The sequence below is a fragment of the Pelodiscus sinensis genome, chromosome 1, assembly GCF_049634645.1.
Source record: "Pelodiscus sinensis isolate JC-2024 chromosome 1, ASM4963464v1, whole genome shotgun sequence".
Taxonomy (NCBI): Eukaryota; Metazoa; Chordata; order Testudines; family Trionychidae; genus Pelodiscus; species Pelodiscus sinensis.
Window position 1 is genome coordinate 36,928,161 of NC_134711.1, and position 18,129 is coordinate 36,946,289.

General features: G+C 47.8%; 1 protein-coding gene across 4 annotated transcripts in view; it reads left to right on the forward strand.

Moving 5' to 3' along the window:
• Positions 1-7,102, forward strand: part of MOV10L1 (Mov10 like RNA helicase 1) — a 108,238-nt gene extending 101,136 nt beyond the window's left edge. For all 4 annotated transcript variants that reach the window (XM_075927999.1, XM_075928007.1, XM_075928014.1 and 1 more), the window contains 4 exons: positions 1,426-1,533; positions 2,069-2,206; positions 6,072-6,163; positions 6,755-7,102. In XM_075927999.1, the coding sequence (XP_075784114.1) occupies positions 1,426-1,533; positions 2,069-2,206; positions 6,072-6,163; positions 6,755-6,764 (348 nt within the window). In that variant the 3' untranslated portion in view covers positions 6,765-7,102. The remainder of the gene's footprint in view (positions 1-1,425; positions 1,534-2,068; positions 2,207-6,071; positions 6,164-6,754) is intronic.
• The last annotated feature ends 11,027 nt before the right edge of the window (positions 7,103-18,129 follow it).

The window sequence follows — 18,129 nt, forward strand, 5'->3', positions numbered from 1 at the left end:
TGGGTTCACTAGGGAGGTGGTGGAATCTCCAACCCTAGAGGTTTTTAAATCCCGGATTGACAAAGCCCTGGCTGGGATGATTTAGTTGGGGTTGGTTGTACTTTTAGCAGGTGGTTGTACTTGATGACCTCTTGAACTCTCTTCCAGCCCCAATTTTCTGTTTTCTATACTTACATTCCTAATTCATTCTGTAAGTTGTCCCAGCTTTTCATCGCGTACATCGATAGGATGAAAGGTCTCTGTGTCCTCACAGAGGATTTCTAAATGGATAACCCCCTGCATCCATATGTGCTATAAATTGGCGGGGGTACATCCACCTACATTGGCAAGAGCGCACTTGACCAGGTTATAGGCCTCTTTCTAGTCCATATTCCTATCAAGAACATTTGCCAGGCTGTGAAGTGGTCTTTAGTGTACACGTTTACTTCCTGCTACACCATCACTCAGCAGATTAGGAAGGATACTGGGTTCGACAGAGCATTGTTGCTGTCAGCATGTCCTTGATTTCTATCCACTTTTGAAGATACTACTTAGAGCCATTTGTGTTGAATGGATGTGAGCAAGCACTCAAGAAAAGATGGTTACCAGTTTCCATAACTGGTATGCTTCGAGATGTGGTGTTCATATCCATACTAATGTGAGAAAAAAGCAAGACACATGAACTAATTTGAAGCCGTTTGAAAAAATATCACTTCTAGGTTAAAATGTCCATTTTGTCCATAGTCAACTAATCATATCTAAACTGTAGTATTAGATAGGGATGTGAACGACTAGTTAACTATCTGATATATTGGATAGTTGACACACTAGATGACTAGTCACCACCCCCTTGCTGTCTGTCAGAAAGAGGCAGTGGAGGGGCAAGGGGGTGCTTCAAAGCAGCAGTGCCATGTGGAGCCAGCGGCCAGACTCTGAGCTCCATGAAGCTCTGATGCTTTACAATGTCACGGGGGGCACAGTGCCAGTGGGGGACTACTTGAGTCCCCTGTTGACTCAGTGCTCCTCGCAGCACTTTTGCCTTTGAAGTGTAGCAACATTCCTGGGGTTGTTGCTACATTTCAAAGGCAGAGGCATCCTTATCAATTCATCGAATAGTTGATACAATTTGCATCGACTATTTGATAAGCCAATTAATCTAACTTTAACATCTCTAGTATTAGGTGTTTTGCCTATTAAATTTGCAGTAGATATGACGCTTTCCCAAATTAACTTTGTATTTTAGCTAAAAGCTAAATTTAATTAATTTAATTTAACTAATTTAAATTAATTTTGCTAATTTTTCTGAATTAGAATATATGCACGTAATCCAGATTGAAACACCTCGAGGTATAAAATTCTGTACATTAGGTTCTATTTTGATACTTTGTATGAAAGATACTTTTTATTTCATCTAAATGCAAATTCCTTCAAATTTTTGTGTTATAGGTAGAAAAAATTAGGTTTCTTCTGCGAAATGTTGATTTGATGGATATTAAAGTTGGTTCTGTAGAGGAGTTTCAAGGGCAGGAGTACTTGGTGATCATCATATCAACAGTATGTAAAAGTGCATTTTTATATAACTATAATCACCATTTTAAAAGGCAATAGATTTTTTTTCTACCACTTACGTATCACCCATTTCCTAAGAGACTCTTTCATTTTCAAAGTACAGGCAAATACTATAGTTTGTATGTCAGATATCATTTTGTTGTAGCTGGTAAATACTTTTATATTGTATAGGAATGTAAATGAGTAGTTGGCTAAACGATTAACCGATAAGCCTGTTAAGGGGGAGGGTCAGACAATAGTTATTTAAAGACATAACATTTTAAAAGGAAGAGGCGCAGCGAGATAGAACGTGCCCCATCCACCTTAACGACTAATCGAGTAGTCGATAGAAATTCCATCGACTACCCAATTAACTGATTAATCAGAATTTAACATCCCTAATCTAGAGTGGTAATGTAGTTGGTGGGGTATTTATTATCTGCTTAATCTGAGCCATCCTTACTACAGTAGAAAAAAATGACTGATATTTGGCCAAGTTTCCTTCTCCCTTACTGACTGTTACTTTGTCTATTTATTTTAGGTACGATCAAATGAAAGCTCATTTGATGATAATAGATATTTCTTGGGATTCCTTTCTAATGCAAAACGATTTAATGTGGCAATTACCAGACCAAAGGCTTTGCTCATTATGGTGGGAAATCCTCATGTTCTTGTAAAAGTAAGGTGATGTTTTTCATTTCTTCTTGTTTAAAAGAACTTAGAAATGTGTGCAGTATTTGTATGGATGGCATTTTGTGGACGTAACAGTTGCTTTTGTTTAGTTGGTGTGAAAAACGATGTGTCTTCATTCTTTATATGAAACTTTTCAAAACTATATTGAACACTGTTCTCTTTTAGTGTAGCTCTACTTAGAGAAGTGATTAAAAATGGGTGGGCAATAATTTTGTTTAGGGGGCTACTCCAGAAATTGGGTAAGTGGTCAAGGGCTGCACTCATACATGATATTAATGGAGAAAGTGGGGGATCTGTGATGGAGGTTGGATGCAAAAGGGAGCTTGGGATAAGGGATTGGGGGATGCAGGAGGATGTATGGGATCTTGGAGGGAACGTGGATGGAGAGGGTTGAAACCTGGGACAGTACTGGGGTGAAAGAGGGGAGTGCAGGGGTTTGGGTTGTCACCTAAGACGGGATTGAGGGTCAGGGTTTGGGCAGTGCATAGTTGCAGAAGTGGGGAGTGCAGAGGGTTTGGTTTATGGGGGGGTAGCTCTTAAAGCTTTCCCCCCTCCCATCCAAATTATGAGTTTAAAAAAAAAACTCCCTGCAGCTGCGTTTCTGAGCAGCACAAAGTGCGAGGCAAGAGGGGAGCCTGCTTTGGGTCCCCCACAGCCTCTGTGGGCCAAATTTTTCCCAGATCTGATATAGAGAAACTCTGAATATACTTAAATGGAGAAAATCAGTGAGATGCCTCATTCTTTAAGTTGCCATTTTCAGCCTTACCTGGAATTAAGTGTTTTAGTCTATCCTCTCATCTTGATCTATATGAATTTAGAAATTAATCATGGTGTTCAGATTGATTTGGATGCGTTAATAGCTTATTACAGGCAGTCCCCGGGTTACGTACAAGATAGGGACTGTAGGTTTGTTCTTAAGTTGAATCTGTCTGTAAGTTGAAACTGGCGTCCAAATTCAGCCGCTGCTGAAACTGACCAGCGGCTGACTACAGGAAGCCCGAGGCAGAGTTGCTCTGCCCCGGGCTTCCTGGAATCAGCCTCTGATCAGTTTCAACAGGCTGAATCGGGACGCCAGTTCCGACTTACATACAGATTCAACTTAAGAACCCCAGGCGTCCCCAAGTCAGCTGCTGCTGAAACTGATCAGCGGCTGATTCCAGGAAGCCCGGGGCAGAGCAACTCTGCCTCGGGCTTCCTGTAGTCAGTGCTGGTCAGTTTCAGCAGTGGCTGACTTGGGGACGCCTGGGGCAGAGCAGCTGGGGTGCTGCTGGGTTGGTCCAGTAGCGCCCAGAGTGGTGCTGCGGGACCAACCGGCAGCGCCCCAGCTGCTCTACCACAGGCATCCAGAGAAAAGCCTGGTCTGCTGGGGGGGACGTACTAGCTGCGCCCCCCGGCCCCAACATACCAGGGAGATGCGGGTGGAGGACCGAGACGCACCGCAGTCCTGCTGCCCGGGTCCTCCAGGGCTTTGCTCTGCGTCTTGCTGGTCTGCTGGAGACCATCAGACCAGGGAGACGGGGAGCAAAGCCTCTGAGGATGCCGGCAGTGGGACAGTCGCGGTGCGTCTGGGCTCCCCGCGTGCTCCCCGGCTTTGCTCCCCGTCTCCCTGGTCTGGGGAGACGTGGAGCAAAGCCGTGGAGCACGCGGGCAGCGGACAGCCCAGACGCGCCGCGGCTGTCCCGCTGCCGGCTTCCTCAGAGGCTTTGCTTCCCGTCTCCCTGGTCTGCTGGTCTCCAGCAGACCAGGGAGACGGGCAGCAAACCCCGTTCGTAACTGCGGATCCGACATAAGTCGGATCCGCGTAACTCGGGGACTGCCTGTACAGAGATTCTCTTTTGCCTTAGTCTTCCCAAAAGAATCCAACAACTCTTTGGGCTTGTACATAGAGTGCCTTAGTCCACTCCAGTCCTATTTTGAACAGAACTTTCAATGCACACTAGCAAGATCTACGCCAGTGGTCTCCAACCTTTTTACACCCAAGATCACTTTTTAAATCTCAGAACAGGTGAAGATCTATGCCCCACCCCTTCCTTGAAGGCCCGCCCTCTCTATTCTCCTCCTGTCCATCACTTGCTATCCCCAACCCTTACTTACACACTCTGATAAACAGTTTATTTTTAAATTATGCGATACATAAAATTAATCAGGTGTTTATAGTTATGAAATAAATGGTCTGTTTTTTATTCATGCTATTTAAATCTAAAATGAAGCATTTATAATTATACATTTTGTGGGGACAGAGTTCTGCGGCTAGGGGCAGGGGAGAGGGAACAGGGTACTGGGAGGGCAGAGGACAGGGTTCTGCAGCAGGGGACAGAGTGCCAGTGGGGACAGGGTTCTGCAGCTGGGGACAGGGTGCCAGTGGGGACAGAGTTCGGGGAGTGGGGACGGGAATGGTGACAGAGTTCTGTAGCTGGGGACAGAAGAGTGGGGACAGAGTTCGGGGAGTGGGGACAGCGTTCTGTGGCTGGGGAGTGGGGTGCCAGTGGAGGCGGAGAGTCCCCTGCATCTTCCTCCCCCCAGGATTCTCCCCTCCCCCCAGGGAAACCAACGGGTGCCTGCCCCGGGGCCGACCCCACGCAGAGCAGGGAATCCCCGAATGTGACTGCCCCGGGGGCTGACCCCCCCCCCCTCCCACCTGTGCAGGGAAACCTGTGCACGCCTGCCCAGGGGGCTGACCCCCCTCCCCCGGCCCAGGGAAGCCCCGTGTGTGTGCACCTGACCAGGGGGCTGACCGCCCCCCCCCCCCCCACCTGCGCAGGGAAACCCTGCGCGCGCGCCTGCCCTGGGACCAACCAGTGCAGGCAAGTCCTGCGCCTGGGCGCCTGCCCAGGTGGCCGACCCCTCCCCCCCCACACAGGGAAGCCCCGCCCGTACTTGTCCGGCGCCAACCCTCCCCCCTGCACAGGGAAGCCCTGTGCACACACCTGCACTGGGGCCAACCCCCCACACACACACGCGCACGCACGTGCGCCGGGAAACCCCCTGCACGCCTCCTGTGGGGCTGACTCACCCCTCCTTGAGGTAAGTAGTGGGGCTTCTTGGGGGTGGGAGGGAAATGGGGGCGGGGCAAACAGGATGCCTCATGAGTGACGGGTCGAGGCCTTGCGATTGACCAGTAGCTCGTGATCTACCTGTTGGTGACCACGGGTCTACTCAGATCAGTTAATGCATGAGACACACTGTATTAGACTTCTCACCTCAGCTGGTATAAATTTAGGCAGTGCATAAACAAGCCCAAAGAGTCCTTGGATTATTTGGAGTTTTCTAATCCTAAAAGGAATTAGAATACTCCTAACAGATATTAACAATTCATCCAAATCAACCTAAACATCATGATTGTTACCTAAACGTTTTTTGGTTATCCCTTAATGTTACTAGGATGAGGTCTGCCAGGAGGGTTCATTATTGGATTAAGTGGCTGAAATCCATATTGATTAAGATGAGAGGATGTACCAAAACACTTTCATTTCCATGTAAGGAAGTGAGGGGGAACTACAGCTTATTCCTACAGATAGGAATTTTGTGTATTTAGAATCACCACTTTCCTATGAGTATTAGCTTTATCATTTATAAATCGATCCGATAGTTAAGGTTCAAATGCCTTTCCAGAATGCAATTTTTTAATACTTGTAATAGATTAGAATGTGCTTCTAAAAGTATCTGTAGAGAATGTAAACTCCAACTAAATACAGCAACATCATTTAATTACGTTCTGTTAACCAGTCTGCAGGTTCTTTATATTTTTTACAGATACTTAATTCTTGCATCCCCTGTTAATATTCTCAAATACACAAATGAATTTAGAATGTGCTACTGTTTTTATTTTATTGTGGTTTTTTTTTTGATAGGATCCCTGTTTCAGTGCACTTTTGGAATACAGCATAGCAAATGGAGTTTATGTAGGTTGTGATTTGCCTCCTGAATTGAAATCTCTGCCACAGTGAGTGTCTACCTTTTCAGTATGTGGGAGCAACTTATTGTGTGTGTGAAGCATAGTTTGACAAATACAGGAACATCTGTTTCCTTATCTAGGAATATGAAACAAAAGTGATTCTTTTCCCATAGCTGCTAATTACCAAATTTTAGGTTGTATAGATTGGTGTAACTTATCAAATTTGGGCTCCAAGTCATTAAGTATGGTCTTTCAAGTCCTATAAATAAAGTAATCTAAAAATATAAGTGAACCAAGGTCACTATTTTCCAGGGTGTGCATAAAAACGTAAACACTTAAATAGAGCTTTGTGTACCAAAACAAATGAGGAGACTACTTACTGAGCATTCAAACCAATGACTTAATCTGATTTAGAAATGTATTTCTAAGGTTTCTAAGTTTAATAACTTAACCAACGGTGAATAATTTTTACAGAATGGGATTTAAACTAATTGGGCCCCATTTAGCAAGAGATTAAATTTACTACACAGGAATTAACTTTTTATCTAAATCAGCACTTTCTTATTCACAGGAGGGCGATTGTAACTACTTTACCATTTGTAATAATTCTTTCCTTCAATTTCTAACTTTAATTCATAGAGATAACTAGCTTCCGGTGTTCAGGACATGATCAGGTGACTTTTCCAAAGACTTTTTCCATCTGAAAGGGAAGACAAGATAAGCATTTGATCCAAAACAGAAGTTCAGGACCTCTCGTTTCAGCCTTGTTTTCTAAATAGTTTGAATTCCTAAACTGTAAGAGGATTTTTTTTCCATTTAACTACAAAAAACTTTGTTGAATATCCTTTGTATCTGGGTAAAGTTGCAGTACCAACTTAAGTCTTACCTGTTGTACCAAAACAATATAAATATCTAAAGTTTATGCATAGTGTAATATAAAATTACCCTTTTGACTTTTCAAAACATAATAAAACTAATTTTTTTCCATTTTTATGTTTTACTTTATATCTGTAATATACTACAATTGTGTAATGTCTTACTCATTGCCCTGCAATCCTCACAATTCTCGTAGTATCAGTATCTGTTCAGACTCAGGTAACTTTCAGTCCAGGCTTCTGATAAAGCTTTATAGCAAAATAGTGTTCAGAGTTTCAAGTATTTCTGTCTTTCTTCTTCCCCTCTCTTTAGTTGCTGGCATTTTTCTCTGAGAAAAGCTATTGCATTTCCAGAAAGCATTTTTTCCTTGAACTCACCTGGAGTAACAAATCTCTATCTTCTGAAGGTCTCTTAGGGTACGTCTAGACTACATGTCTCTGGGGACAGAGGCATGTAGATTAGACTACCACGCATAGGAAAATGAGGCGGCGATTTAAATCGCCACTTCATTTAAATTTACATGGCTGCCGCGCTGAGCCGATCATCTGTTTGTCGGCTCCGCACCGTAGTCTGGACGCGCGGGGGTCGACAAAGGCATTTGTCGACCACCCAGATATGCCTCATCCCAGGAGGCATACCTGGGTGGTCGACAAATGCCTTTGATGTCGACTGCGGAACATCCAGACTACGGCGCTGAGCCAACAAACAGATGATCGGCTCAGCACGGCAGCCATGTAAATTTAAATGAAGCTGCGATTATGTAAATCGCCGCTTTATTTTCCTATGCCTGGTAGTCTAATCTACATGCCTCTGTTGCCAGAGGCATGTAGTCTAGATGTACCTTAGCCTCTTTTGGCTGAACTACCACAAAAACATATAACAGAGCTACCTTTTTACACTGTTCTTAAATTTTCTCCAGGCTCTCATATTGGAGAGAGAAAGAAAGAGGTGACATAAGGCATTACATGTTAACCTCAACTTTTTTTTTTAAATGCAGGCAGTGTTACAAAGATTACAAGGGTTACTTAGGAAGCAAGTCAGACAGTCTTCAGTAAATGTGGAAAAACACTGCAGTGACTACTCCAAACAAACCTTTAAAAAAAAATGTTCAGCATGTCCATCGATATGAGAATGGCTTGCATTCTTTTTTTTTACATGCAAAACATGAGTGGCTTATTTTCCTGTCTAAGTGAAATAAAATATGTTCAGAAATTCACCAACCAAAGTTTAAATAAAGTAGTATGGTGTACAAATGTAAGTGCTCTGGTGATTTTTTTTATGAAAACGTGGTGGTGCAGCTGTTCAAAGATTAAAAAAATATTAATAATATGATCAAGCCTGGTCTGTCTGCTGTTTTATTTATTGGGCTTCTGTGTTATACTAAGCAAATATTTTGATTAAAGGCATTCCCACAACAAGTACCAGGCTTATAGAAGGGATGGAAAACCTCTGGCCCATCCAGCCCACAGCTTGCCTTGATCTGGCTCATGAAACTCAGGGGTGAGCCTCCTGGGCCAGATCAAGGCAAGCTGTGGGCTGTATCTGGCCAATAGGTTCTGCCTGGCAGGTGGAAGGAAGTGGCTCTATGGATGGAGTTTCCCTGCATTGTAGAATCCACCCGTTGTTCCTACTGATGGGAATTGTGGCTGGTGGGAGGGGACTGGTGCCTGCAAGTGGGGTGGAAGAAGGTGTAGAGCCACCAGTGTTCCTCCCAGGAGCTGTGCCAGGTAAGTGTTCCAATCTCCTACCATTTTCTGCCCAGACCCTACACTCCCAGCCTGCTCCCTACCTCCAGCCCAAATGACATACCCTTACCCTGCTTCCTGGCAGCCTCCCCTCCCAACCCTTATTTTTGCCATATCCCAGAGCCTCAGGGCCCCTACAAAATCTACTAGGCCTGAGCCCCTGAAGAGTTTATGCAGCTCTGAATGATCCCTGAGCCTTCCTCCCCCCCCCCCCCCCCCCCTTGGGGTTAGCGCTCAAGTTGAGTGCCTTTTTCTGCCTTTCTAAGTTGCGGGCAACACCGGTGCAGGAATTTTTTTTCTCATTTGGAGAGCAGGTCAGTGAGGTTTGGGGTTTTTTGTTTCTCACTAGAGTGGCTCTGACTGATGTTTTTTTTCCTGTGGGTTGGTAGCCCTTGACCTAAAAATGGTTCCCCATCCCTGGCTTATAGTTCTCTGTTGCTTTCAACTTTCAAAACTTGAGGGTTTTTTGGGTTGTTTCCTACTTGAATAAGCAAACAAATGACAATCTTGCTACAATAGATCTGATCAGTGATTCATGAAGTCCTATAGCCTGTTATGAGGCTTTTGAATACGCTGTATTAGGGGAAAATCTGAAGTTTATGGAAGAATAAAGAGACTGTCTTTGTCTGACTACTTGCATAAACTCACGTGCTAATTTCTGTATGCAGCCCAGTAACTCTTTTGACTGAACTAGAGCATAGCCCCTAGACATTGTTTTGGGTTTAAGATTTAATAAATTGACCTTTTGTGATCACTTAGTCTGACCTACATGACTGATACCATAGAATTCCCCTATAGTAATTTTGCTTTAATTCCAATAACTGATTGAACATCAGATCTTGATATTAAAATTTCCAGTGATTGAGAATCCCTCATTTGTCCTGGTGGGATGTTGCAATGATTACTCACCCTCACTTAAAATTTGCACCTTACATCTAGCTGAATCTTGTGCTTTTGCCAGCTAGATTAAAGAACCACCTGTTATCAAGCATCTGTTCTCCCATGTAGGTACTTGCAGACTAAGCAGGTATCCTTTTACTAAACAAGAGATTGCATTCCTGTAATCTTATTGTAAACTGTTTTCCAAGTCTTCAGTCATCCTTCAATATTTCAAAATCCTTATTGAAAAGTGGCCACTAAAATTGGACACAATTTCAGTAGCAGCTGCACCAGTACCAAAAATAGAGGTAATATAACCTTCCCACTCTGTATTGTTCTACAACCCAGGACCATATATTAACTTTTTTTGGCCATGCCTCGCACTAAGGGCTCATCTAGACTATGCTGAAGTTTTGAAAGGATATGCAAATTGTGGGAATTTGCATATTCTCTTTTGAAACCTCTTGGGCTTTGTCTAGACTACACTGAAATCACATTTGGGGGATTATCCACCTTTTCTGAGTCATTGCTTCCCAGAATAGCATCTATGCTTTAAGCGTGGCCTAAATTTTGTTCTTAGATCTTACATTTGCCATACTGAAATACACATTGCTGGTTTGAACCCAGCTTACAAATGATCCAGGTTGATCTATGAGTGACCTGTCCTCTTCATTATTTACCATATTCCAATTTGTGTCATCTGCAAACTTTAGTAATTTTCCCCTTTCATAAAAAGGTTAAATATAAGACCAAGCATCAATTCCTATAGAATTCCACTAGAATCAGAGCCATTTGTTTACTACCCATTTATAAATGTACCATGCCATTGGTCATTTAATGAGTTTTTAATCCATTTATTGTTCAAGGCCCTATTGTAATTACTCAGGGTTTATGTACACCATGCTTGTGGAGACAGAGAATGTAAAAGAAAAGGTTACTCACCTTGTGCAGTAACTTCTGTTCTTCGAGATGTGTGTCCCCGTGGGTGCTCCACTACAGGTGTCGGGCTCGTCCCGGCGCCGCAAACCGGAAACTTCTTCATAGCAGTAGCCCCCTCCGGAGGACCGCGCGTGCGCAGTGTGTCCCGCGGCGTTCGCGCCTTTTCTGCGTCGCGCGGTCCGACCCGCCAGTTCCTCCTAGCCGGAACATCTGCAAGATACAAGAGAGATCTCCAAAGCAGGGAGGAGGGCGGGTCGTGGAGCACCCACGGGGACACACATCTCGAAGAACAGAAGTTACTGCACAAGGTGAGTAACCTTTTCTTCTTCTTCGAGTGATGTCCCCGTGGGTGCTCCACTACAGGTGAGTATGAAGCAGTCACCCTCGCACTGATTGTGCTTCGGATTTACTTGTGCACGGACGAAAGGACTGCTTGAGCGACTGCTGTATCTGCGACCTTGAGACGGTCAAGGGCATAGTGTCTAGCGAAGGTGGATGCGGACGACCATGTCGCTGCCCTGCATATGTCTGTAAGAGATACATTTTTCATAAAAGCCGTGGAGGCAGCCATACTTCTGGTTGAATGCGCTGTTAGCGGACAGGGCAGAGATTTCCCCCTGAGGGTGTAGCAACGGGTGATGCAGTTAACTATATGTTTGGAAATACGTTGGGACGACAGCTGATGACCTTTAGAGCGATCAGCGAGTGATAATAGCAAACGCGGAGACTTCCGGAATGGACGTGTTCTGTCAAGGTAAAATGCCAATGCCCTTCTAATGTCCAGAGTGTGCCAGCGGGCTTCCTCCGGTGTAGCATGTGGTTTGGGGTAAAAAGTAGGGAAGATTATAGGTTCATTGACATGAAAAGACGAGTTGACTTTTGGCAAGAAGGATGGGTGACATCTCAGTGAGACTCCCTGCTGAGTGAACATCGTGTATGGCGGGTCCGCTGAGAGTGCTGCAAGCTCTGAAACTCGCCGAGCTGAGGCTATTGCCAGGAGAAAGGTAACCTTTATCGTGAGAATTTGTAACTCACAAGTCGCAAGTGGTTCAAACGGTGGGCGGGTAAGGGTGTCCAGTACAAGGCCAAGGTCCCATGGCTGCGGGATAGGCTTGTGTGGTGGACAAATATTGGAAATTCCCTTGAGAAATTTCTTCGTAAGTGGATGAGAGAAAACGGAAAAGCTCTCTATGGGAGCGTGAAAAGCCGAAATAGCTGCCAAGTGTACTTTTAGCGAAGCAGCGGCCAATCCTTGGGAGTGTAAATGCAGGACGTAGTCCAGAATACGCTGGATCTGCACATTTAGGGGGTTAATGGCTTGTGGCCGGCACCAAGCTGAGAAGCGACGCCACTTATAGATGTACGATCGTTGGGTGCTGTGTCGTCTGCTTTGCACGAGTACATCCATGACTGCTTGGGAGCAGGTTAACTCTAGGCCCTGGAGCCAGTTAGGAGCCAAGCTGTCAGGTGCAGGCGGTCGACATCCGGGTGGAGAAAGTTGCCGTTTTGTTGTGAGATCAAGTTGTTGATCCGTGGAAGACGTTGAGGTCTGGACACCGACATCTGCATGAGTTGCGTGAGCCAAGTCTGGCGCGGCCAGAAGGGAGCCACCAGGATTACTGTCGCCGAGTCTAATAGTATTTTCTGTATTACCCGCGGTATCAGCGGGATTGGGGGAAAAGCGTAGAGGAGATGGTACGCCCCCCAATTTAGAAGGAAGGCATCCCCCAAGGATTGGTTGTCTATCCCCGCTCTCGAACAGTAAGAGCGGCACTTCCTGTTGTCGCGAGTGGCAAAGAGGTCGATCTCTGGGTAACCCCATGCCCGAAACAGATCGAGGGCTACAGAGTGAAGGAGCTCCCATTCGTGTTGGGAGTGGAATGATCTGCTGAGCGTGTCCGCAATTATATTGGTTTTGCCGGGGAGATAGGAAGCTACGAGCGCGATCCTGTGGCGGATCGCCCAGTTCCACAGGCGCACTGCTTCCGCACACAAAGTCCTGGACCGGGCCCCGCCTTGCCGGTTGATGTAGTAAACCGTGCATATGTTGTCGGTAAGGACTTGTATGGTGGTCCCCTGTATATGTTGGACAAAGTGGCGGCATGCGTTGAAGACTGCCCTGAGCTCCAGGAAGTTTATATGGAGTAGGGATTCCTGATGGGACCACAGTCCCTGAATCCGGTAGTGCAACATATGCGCCCCCCAGCCTATTAGCGACACGTCCATGGTCAATTGAATGGATGGGGGCTGGATCCGGAATGGAACGCCTGCTAGAGTATTGGCAGGTAGAGTCCACCAAACAAGCGATTTCCTGACTCGGGCAGGGATGGTTATGAAAGTGTTGATATTGGTAATGCCCGGTTTGTAGGCTATGAGGAGCGAATGTTGCAGACATCGCATGCGGAGGCGAGCATGGGCTATGACGTATGTGGTAGAGGCCATGTGGCCCAATAGTTTCAGGCAGGTAAGGTAAGGGACCTTCGGGGCTGTGAGCAAGACGTTCGATAGATCTCGAATGGTGTCGGCTCTGTCCGTAGGCAGATACGCCATAGCAGTGGTAGAGTCTAGTCTGGCCCCAATGAACATGATGGACTGGGCCGGAGTTAGAGTAGATTTTGGCAGATTGATAATTAGGCCAAGGGTCTCGAAGATGCCTTTTGTAGTGGCAACTGCCATCTCGGCTTGTTCTCTCGAAGGTGCTGAGAGGAGGTAGTCGTCGAGATAAGGGAAGATGGTGATCCCCGCTCGACGGAGGTATGCCGCTATGACTGCCATGGTCTTTGAAAATACTCTCGGAGCTGCGGATAGGCCGAAGGGAAGTACCGCATATTGGTAGTGGTCGTCTCCGACGGTGAATCGCAGAAACCTCCTGTGAGCTGGGTGGATAGGAATGTGGAAGTATGCGTCCTGCAGGTCGAGAGACGCGAACCAATCCCCCTTTTGTAGTGTTGGAATGATGGAACCCAGAGTAACCATCTTGAATCTGTATCTTCGCAGGTAGCGGTTGAGACCGCGAAGGTCTAGTATCGGCCTCCATCCCCCCGACTTTTTCTCTGTGAGGAAGTATCGGGAATAGAACCCCCTGCGATGGAATTCGGGAGGAACTATTTCCACCGCACCTATGGTAAGTAGGTGTACTACTTCCTGTCATAACAGACTTTCGTGGGAGGGGTCCCTGAAAAGGGGTGGGGAGGGAGGGTTGGTGGGAGGCAAGGTGGAGAACGGAATGGTGAGTCCTGAGGTTACAATCTCCCTGACCCAGCGGTCTGTGGTGATGGCAAACCAACGAAGGGAGTATGGATACAGACGGCGGTTGAAGAGTTTGGTTACTCTCGCATTGGGTTCTAGTTGAGGGATGGCTCGCAGACTCTCGATCAGTATGTCAAACTTGCTGTCTAGATTGTTGCTGGTTGTTGGCCTTGTTAGGTTGCTGGCGGCGACGTTGGGGGCGCTGCCTCTGTCTATGCTGGTCGTATGGCCTAAATCGTTGGTTGGTATAATAGGAAGCCGAAGAAGGAGGCGGCCTCTGCCTGTTATATGGCCAGGCTCTCCTGCGCCTGAAGGGCGGGGTGTACATCCCTAGAGTTCTTAACGTATTTCTAGAGTCTTTTCCTGAGTGGAACACTTGGTCTGTGTTTTGAGCGAACAGGGATGCTCGGTCAAATGGGAGGTCCTCCACCTTAGGGTGTAGATCCTTTGGCACGGAAGCCAGGTGGAGCCAAGAGTCTCGTCGCATGACGATGGACGTCGCGGTAGTGCGGGAGGCCGAGTCCGCGATATCGAGGGATATCTGGAGCGCATTACGGGCCACTGTGTACCCCTCTTGTACTATGGCCTTCAGTACCTCCCTTTGGGAATGTGGGAGATGCTGTATGAGCGGCACTAACTTCGAATAGTTGTCGAAGTCGTGGTTGGCAAGATGGGCAGAGTAGTTTGCCATCCTCAATGTGGCCGTAGCAGATGAATAGACCTTTCTGCCTAGCAAATCTAAGCGTTTGGCCTCTTTGTCCGCGATAGAATTTCTCGCCTGCGCGGATCTCGCCTTTTGCTGTGCTGCGTCAACCACAATAGAGTTTGGAACAGGATGGGTAAAGAGAAACTCTGCATCCTTGGCGTCGATAAAATATTTCCTGTCCGTGCGTTTGTTGGTAGGAGGCATAGACGCCGGAGTTTGCCAGATGTCATTGGCTACCTCCAATATCGCGGCATCGAAAGGAAGAGCTAGCTTGGATTTACTAGAATGTTGTAAATTTCTGAGCAGCGGATGGTGTTTTGGAGGCGCCCCCGAGGTGCGTAAGTTTTGTGAATCCGCTACCCGTGTAAAAAGCTCATGGAACTGCTTATAATCATCTGCAAGAGGGGGTTCGTCGTTAAACACCGCATCATCAGGAGAAGAGGAAGCGACATCTGTCGGGGAGGCCACTGACTGGTGTTCCGCCACTGGTGACTGAGTGGTATCGTCCTGTGGGACCGAAGTCGTGGACGCATCTCCCGTAGGCGCTGGTGGGCGTTGAGCCGGTGGAATAGAGCCTTGGGTCGTTGGCGAATATATTTGCTGTCGGCTCGGAGACAAGGGTGAGCGCCTCGATATTGATCGTGAACGCTCCGAATGCGGTGAGCGGTGACGAGACGCACGATGAGAGTATTGTGGAGAATAGGACAGAGTGCTCCTATGACGATAATAGCGGGAGCGGGTAGGTGATCGAGGGGAACGAGAGCGGTACGAGTAACGGTACGGCGATCTGGAGTAGTATGATCAGTGATAGTGAGGCGGTGTGATGGACCTTCTCGGGGATCTATAGTAGCGGCGTGCAGGAGAGTACTCGTGATAGTGGCTCCGCCGTCTTTGAGGTGAAATCGAAGGTCCAGGCGAGAAGGCTGCCCTGTCCAAACCTGGAGAAGGGGTACGAGGGTGGTGTGTTTTCCTCTGTGCCTTCGTCGGTACCGCTCTAGAAGTATGGGGGACCGGGCTATCTGGGATCGAGATAAGTGAGGCCCCATCAGAGATTTCCCCTGGAAGGCATGGTGATTGAGGCGCAGGAGGCGAGGAAGGCGGAAGCACTTCTTGTCCCGACACCTGAGGGTGTAAGGTCGTCTGATCCGGTGCCGAAACGGGAGACTGAGACGGCTCCTCCACTTCCAGCGATCGGCCGGTGCGGTGCGGTGCCGACGCGCCCTGAGGATGAGGAGTGGCTGCGTCGCTAGGCTTTGGATGGGATCTGGGTGCCGAGTGTTTCCTCGGTGCCGTGTCCGGTGCCTTAGGTTGTTGCGGCTTAGGCTTCGGTGCCTGTTTAGGCTTCGGTGCCGGGCCGGCCACCAGTGCCGTCTTATTCGGGGCACGGTCATGCGCCGACGGTGCCGATTGCCTCGGTGCCGAGGACCGCACCGAATCCGGCTGCGGTGCCGCTCGGAGGCTCGGTGCCGCTGATGACGGTGCCGACTCCGGACGGGTTGGCGGGGCCGATGCCACAGAGAGTGCGGGGCTCGGCGCCGATGTGCTACGGGCTTTGGAAGGCTTTTCCATCGCCTGTGGGTGGCCCGACGCGGCTCTCGAGTCTGCCGCACTTAGGCTCCTGGACGAAGCGGAGGCCTTTTCTTTGGTCTTGTGCGTACCCTTGGTCTCTCGCTCCGTTGACGTCGGCGGCTGAAGAGCCTTGTTGAAGAGGAGCATTTTAAGGCGCATCTCTCTGTCACGCCTCGTGCGCGCCGTTAGCTTGGCGCAATGGCCACACTTCTGAGGGATATGGCTCTCCCCTAGGCAGCGAATGCAGCGGGAGTGGCCATCCGACACCGGCATAGCCTCGCCGCATGATGCGCACTTCTTGAACCCGGGAGAACCGGGCATGGTTCGCTGTGCGGGTGTAACCCCCGGAATTAAAACAGGGGGTTGAAGTAACAGGGTTTTTTTTTTTTTTTTTTTTTTTTTTTATAACAATTAACCAATCTAACTAACTAACGATATAACACTGACTAACACTACGTTGGGAAGGGGCTAACTGGGAAACAACTGAACATATATCTGATTTTTTTGACTAAACGATTTCTCCTCAGGAGAGGAGCGTGTTCCAGATCCGTCTGCGGCCGTGGACGGTTAGGAGGAACTGGCGGGTCGGACCGCGCGACGCAGAAAAGGCGCGAACGCCGCGGGACACACTGCGCACGCGCGGTCCTCCGGAGGGGGCTACTGCTATGAAGAAGTTTCCGGTTTGCGGCGCCGGGACGAGCCCGACACCTGTAGTGGAGCACCCACGGGGACATCACTCGAAGAAGAAGTAGTAGTGCCTGTTACTCTGTGCATGCACCTTTGCTTGGCAATTTTGTCCAAGGTGATCATAGAATCCTAGGGCTGGAAGAGACCCCAGGAGGTAATAGAGTCCAGCCCTCTGCCCAAAGCAGGACCAACCCCAACTAAGTCATCCCAGTGAGGGCTTTGTCAAGCTGAGACTTAAAAATCTCTAGGGATGGAGATTTCACCACCCTCCTAGTGAAATCCAATCTGGACCTCCCCCACTGTAATTTGAGACCATTGCTCTGTATTCTGCAACCATCACTACTGAGAACAGCCTCTCCATCCTCTTTGGAACCTTCCTTCAGGAAGTAGAAGGCTGCTATCAAATCCCCCCTCACTCTTCTCTTCTGCAGACTAAATAAAAACCCAAATCCCGTAGCTTCTCCTCGTAGGTCATGTGCTCTAGGCCCCTGATCATTTTGGTTGCCCTCTGCTGGACCGTCTCCAATAGGTCCACATCCTTTCTGTAGAAGAGTGGCCCAAAACTAGATGCAATACTCCAGAGGTGGCCTTACCAATGCTGAATAAATGGGAAAGGTGATAAAGTACAGGGCAGACCAACCATGCCACCAGTGCCATCTCACCACTGTACAGGCAGAGCTGCTACCATCTTCACTGATGCACTTTTAAAAGAAAACAGTTTAGAAATTCTCTATATATTTAGTCTCTTGCTGTTTCTTGATAGTTTGGTTTTTCATTTGGTTTGGGGGACTCTGGTTCCAATCTTCTCTCTCACACACCCCACTGGATTAGGCCAAAGACACCAGGATTCAAGATCTGTGGCTCCTGTCCACAGTCATTCTACTAGTGATAAGCACCAATACTTCCTCTACTGGGTGAGAGAAGCCCACATTTAATTCAAATGTCATATCTACCAGTCCACACCCAGGCAAACCAAATGTTTCAACTCTGGAAGCACCTTATGCAGGTTGCCATGCATCTGAGGTCAAAAGTAGGCTGGGGAATGCTTTCCACTCCTCTTCCTCCCCCAGTATGCTGTCTTGAGAAACACCAGAGGGTGCTTCTGGCTGCAAAGTTTGATTCCAGTTCCAGTAGCACTGCCACTATACACAGCCAGCCCATCCCTTGTACAGTTTGGGGCTCTGCATGCAGGACTCAGAGTGGCTTAGAGGATGCTTGGAGGGCCTGGCACCAGGGGTCAGGCCACCCCCTGCATTTACCAGCAACAGCCATAGGAAGTGGAGTGACCCAGCAGCCTGCCCCACTCCATGCTCTCCCAGCCAGCTCATTCCACTTTACTGGGGCATAGGAAGCAGAGCATCCCT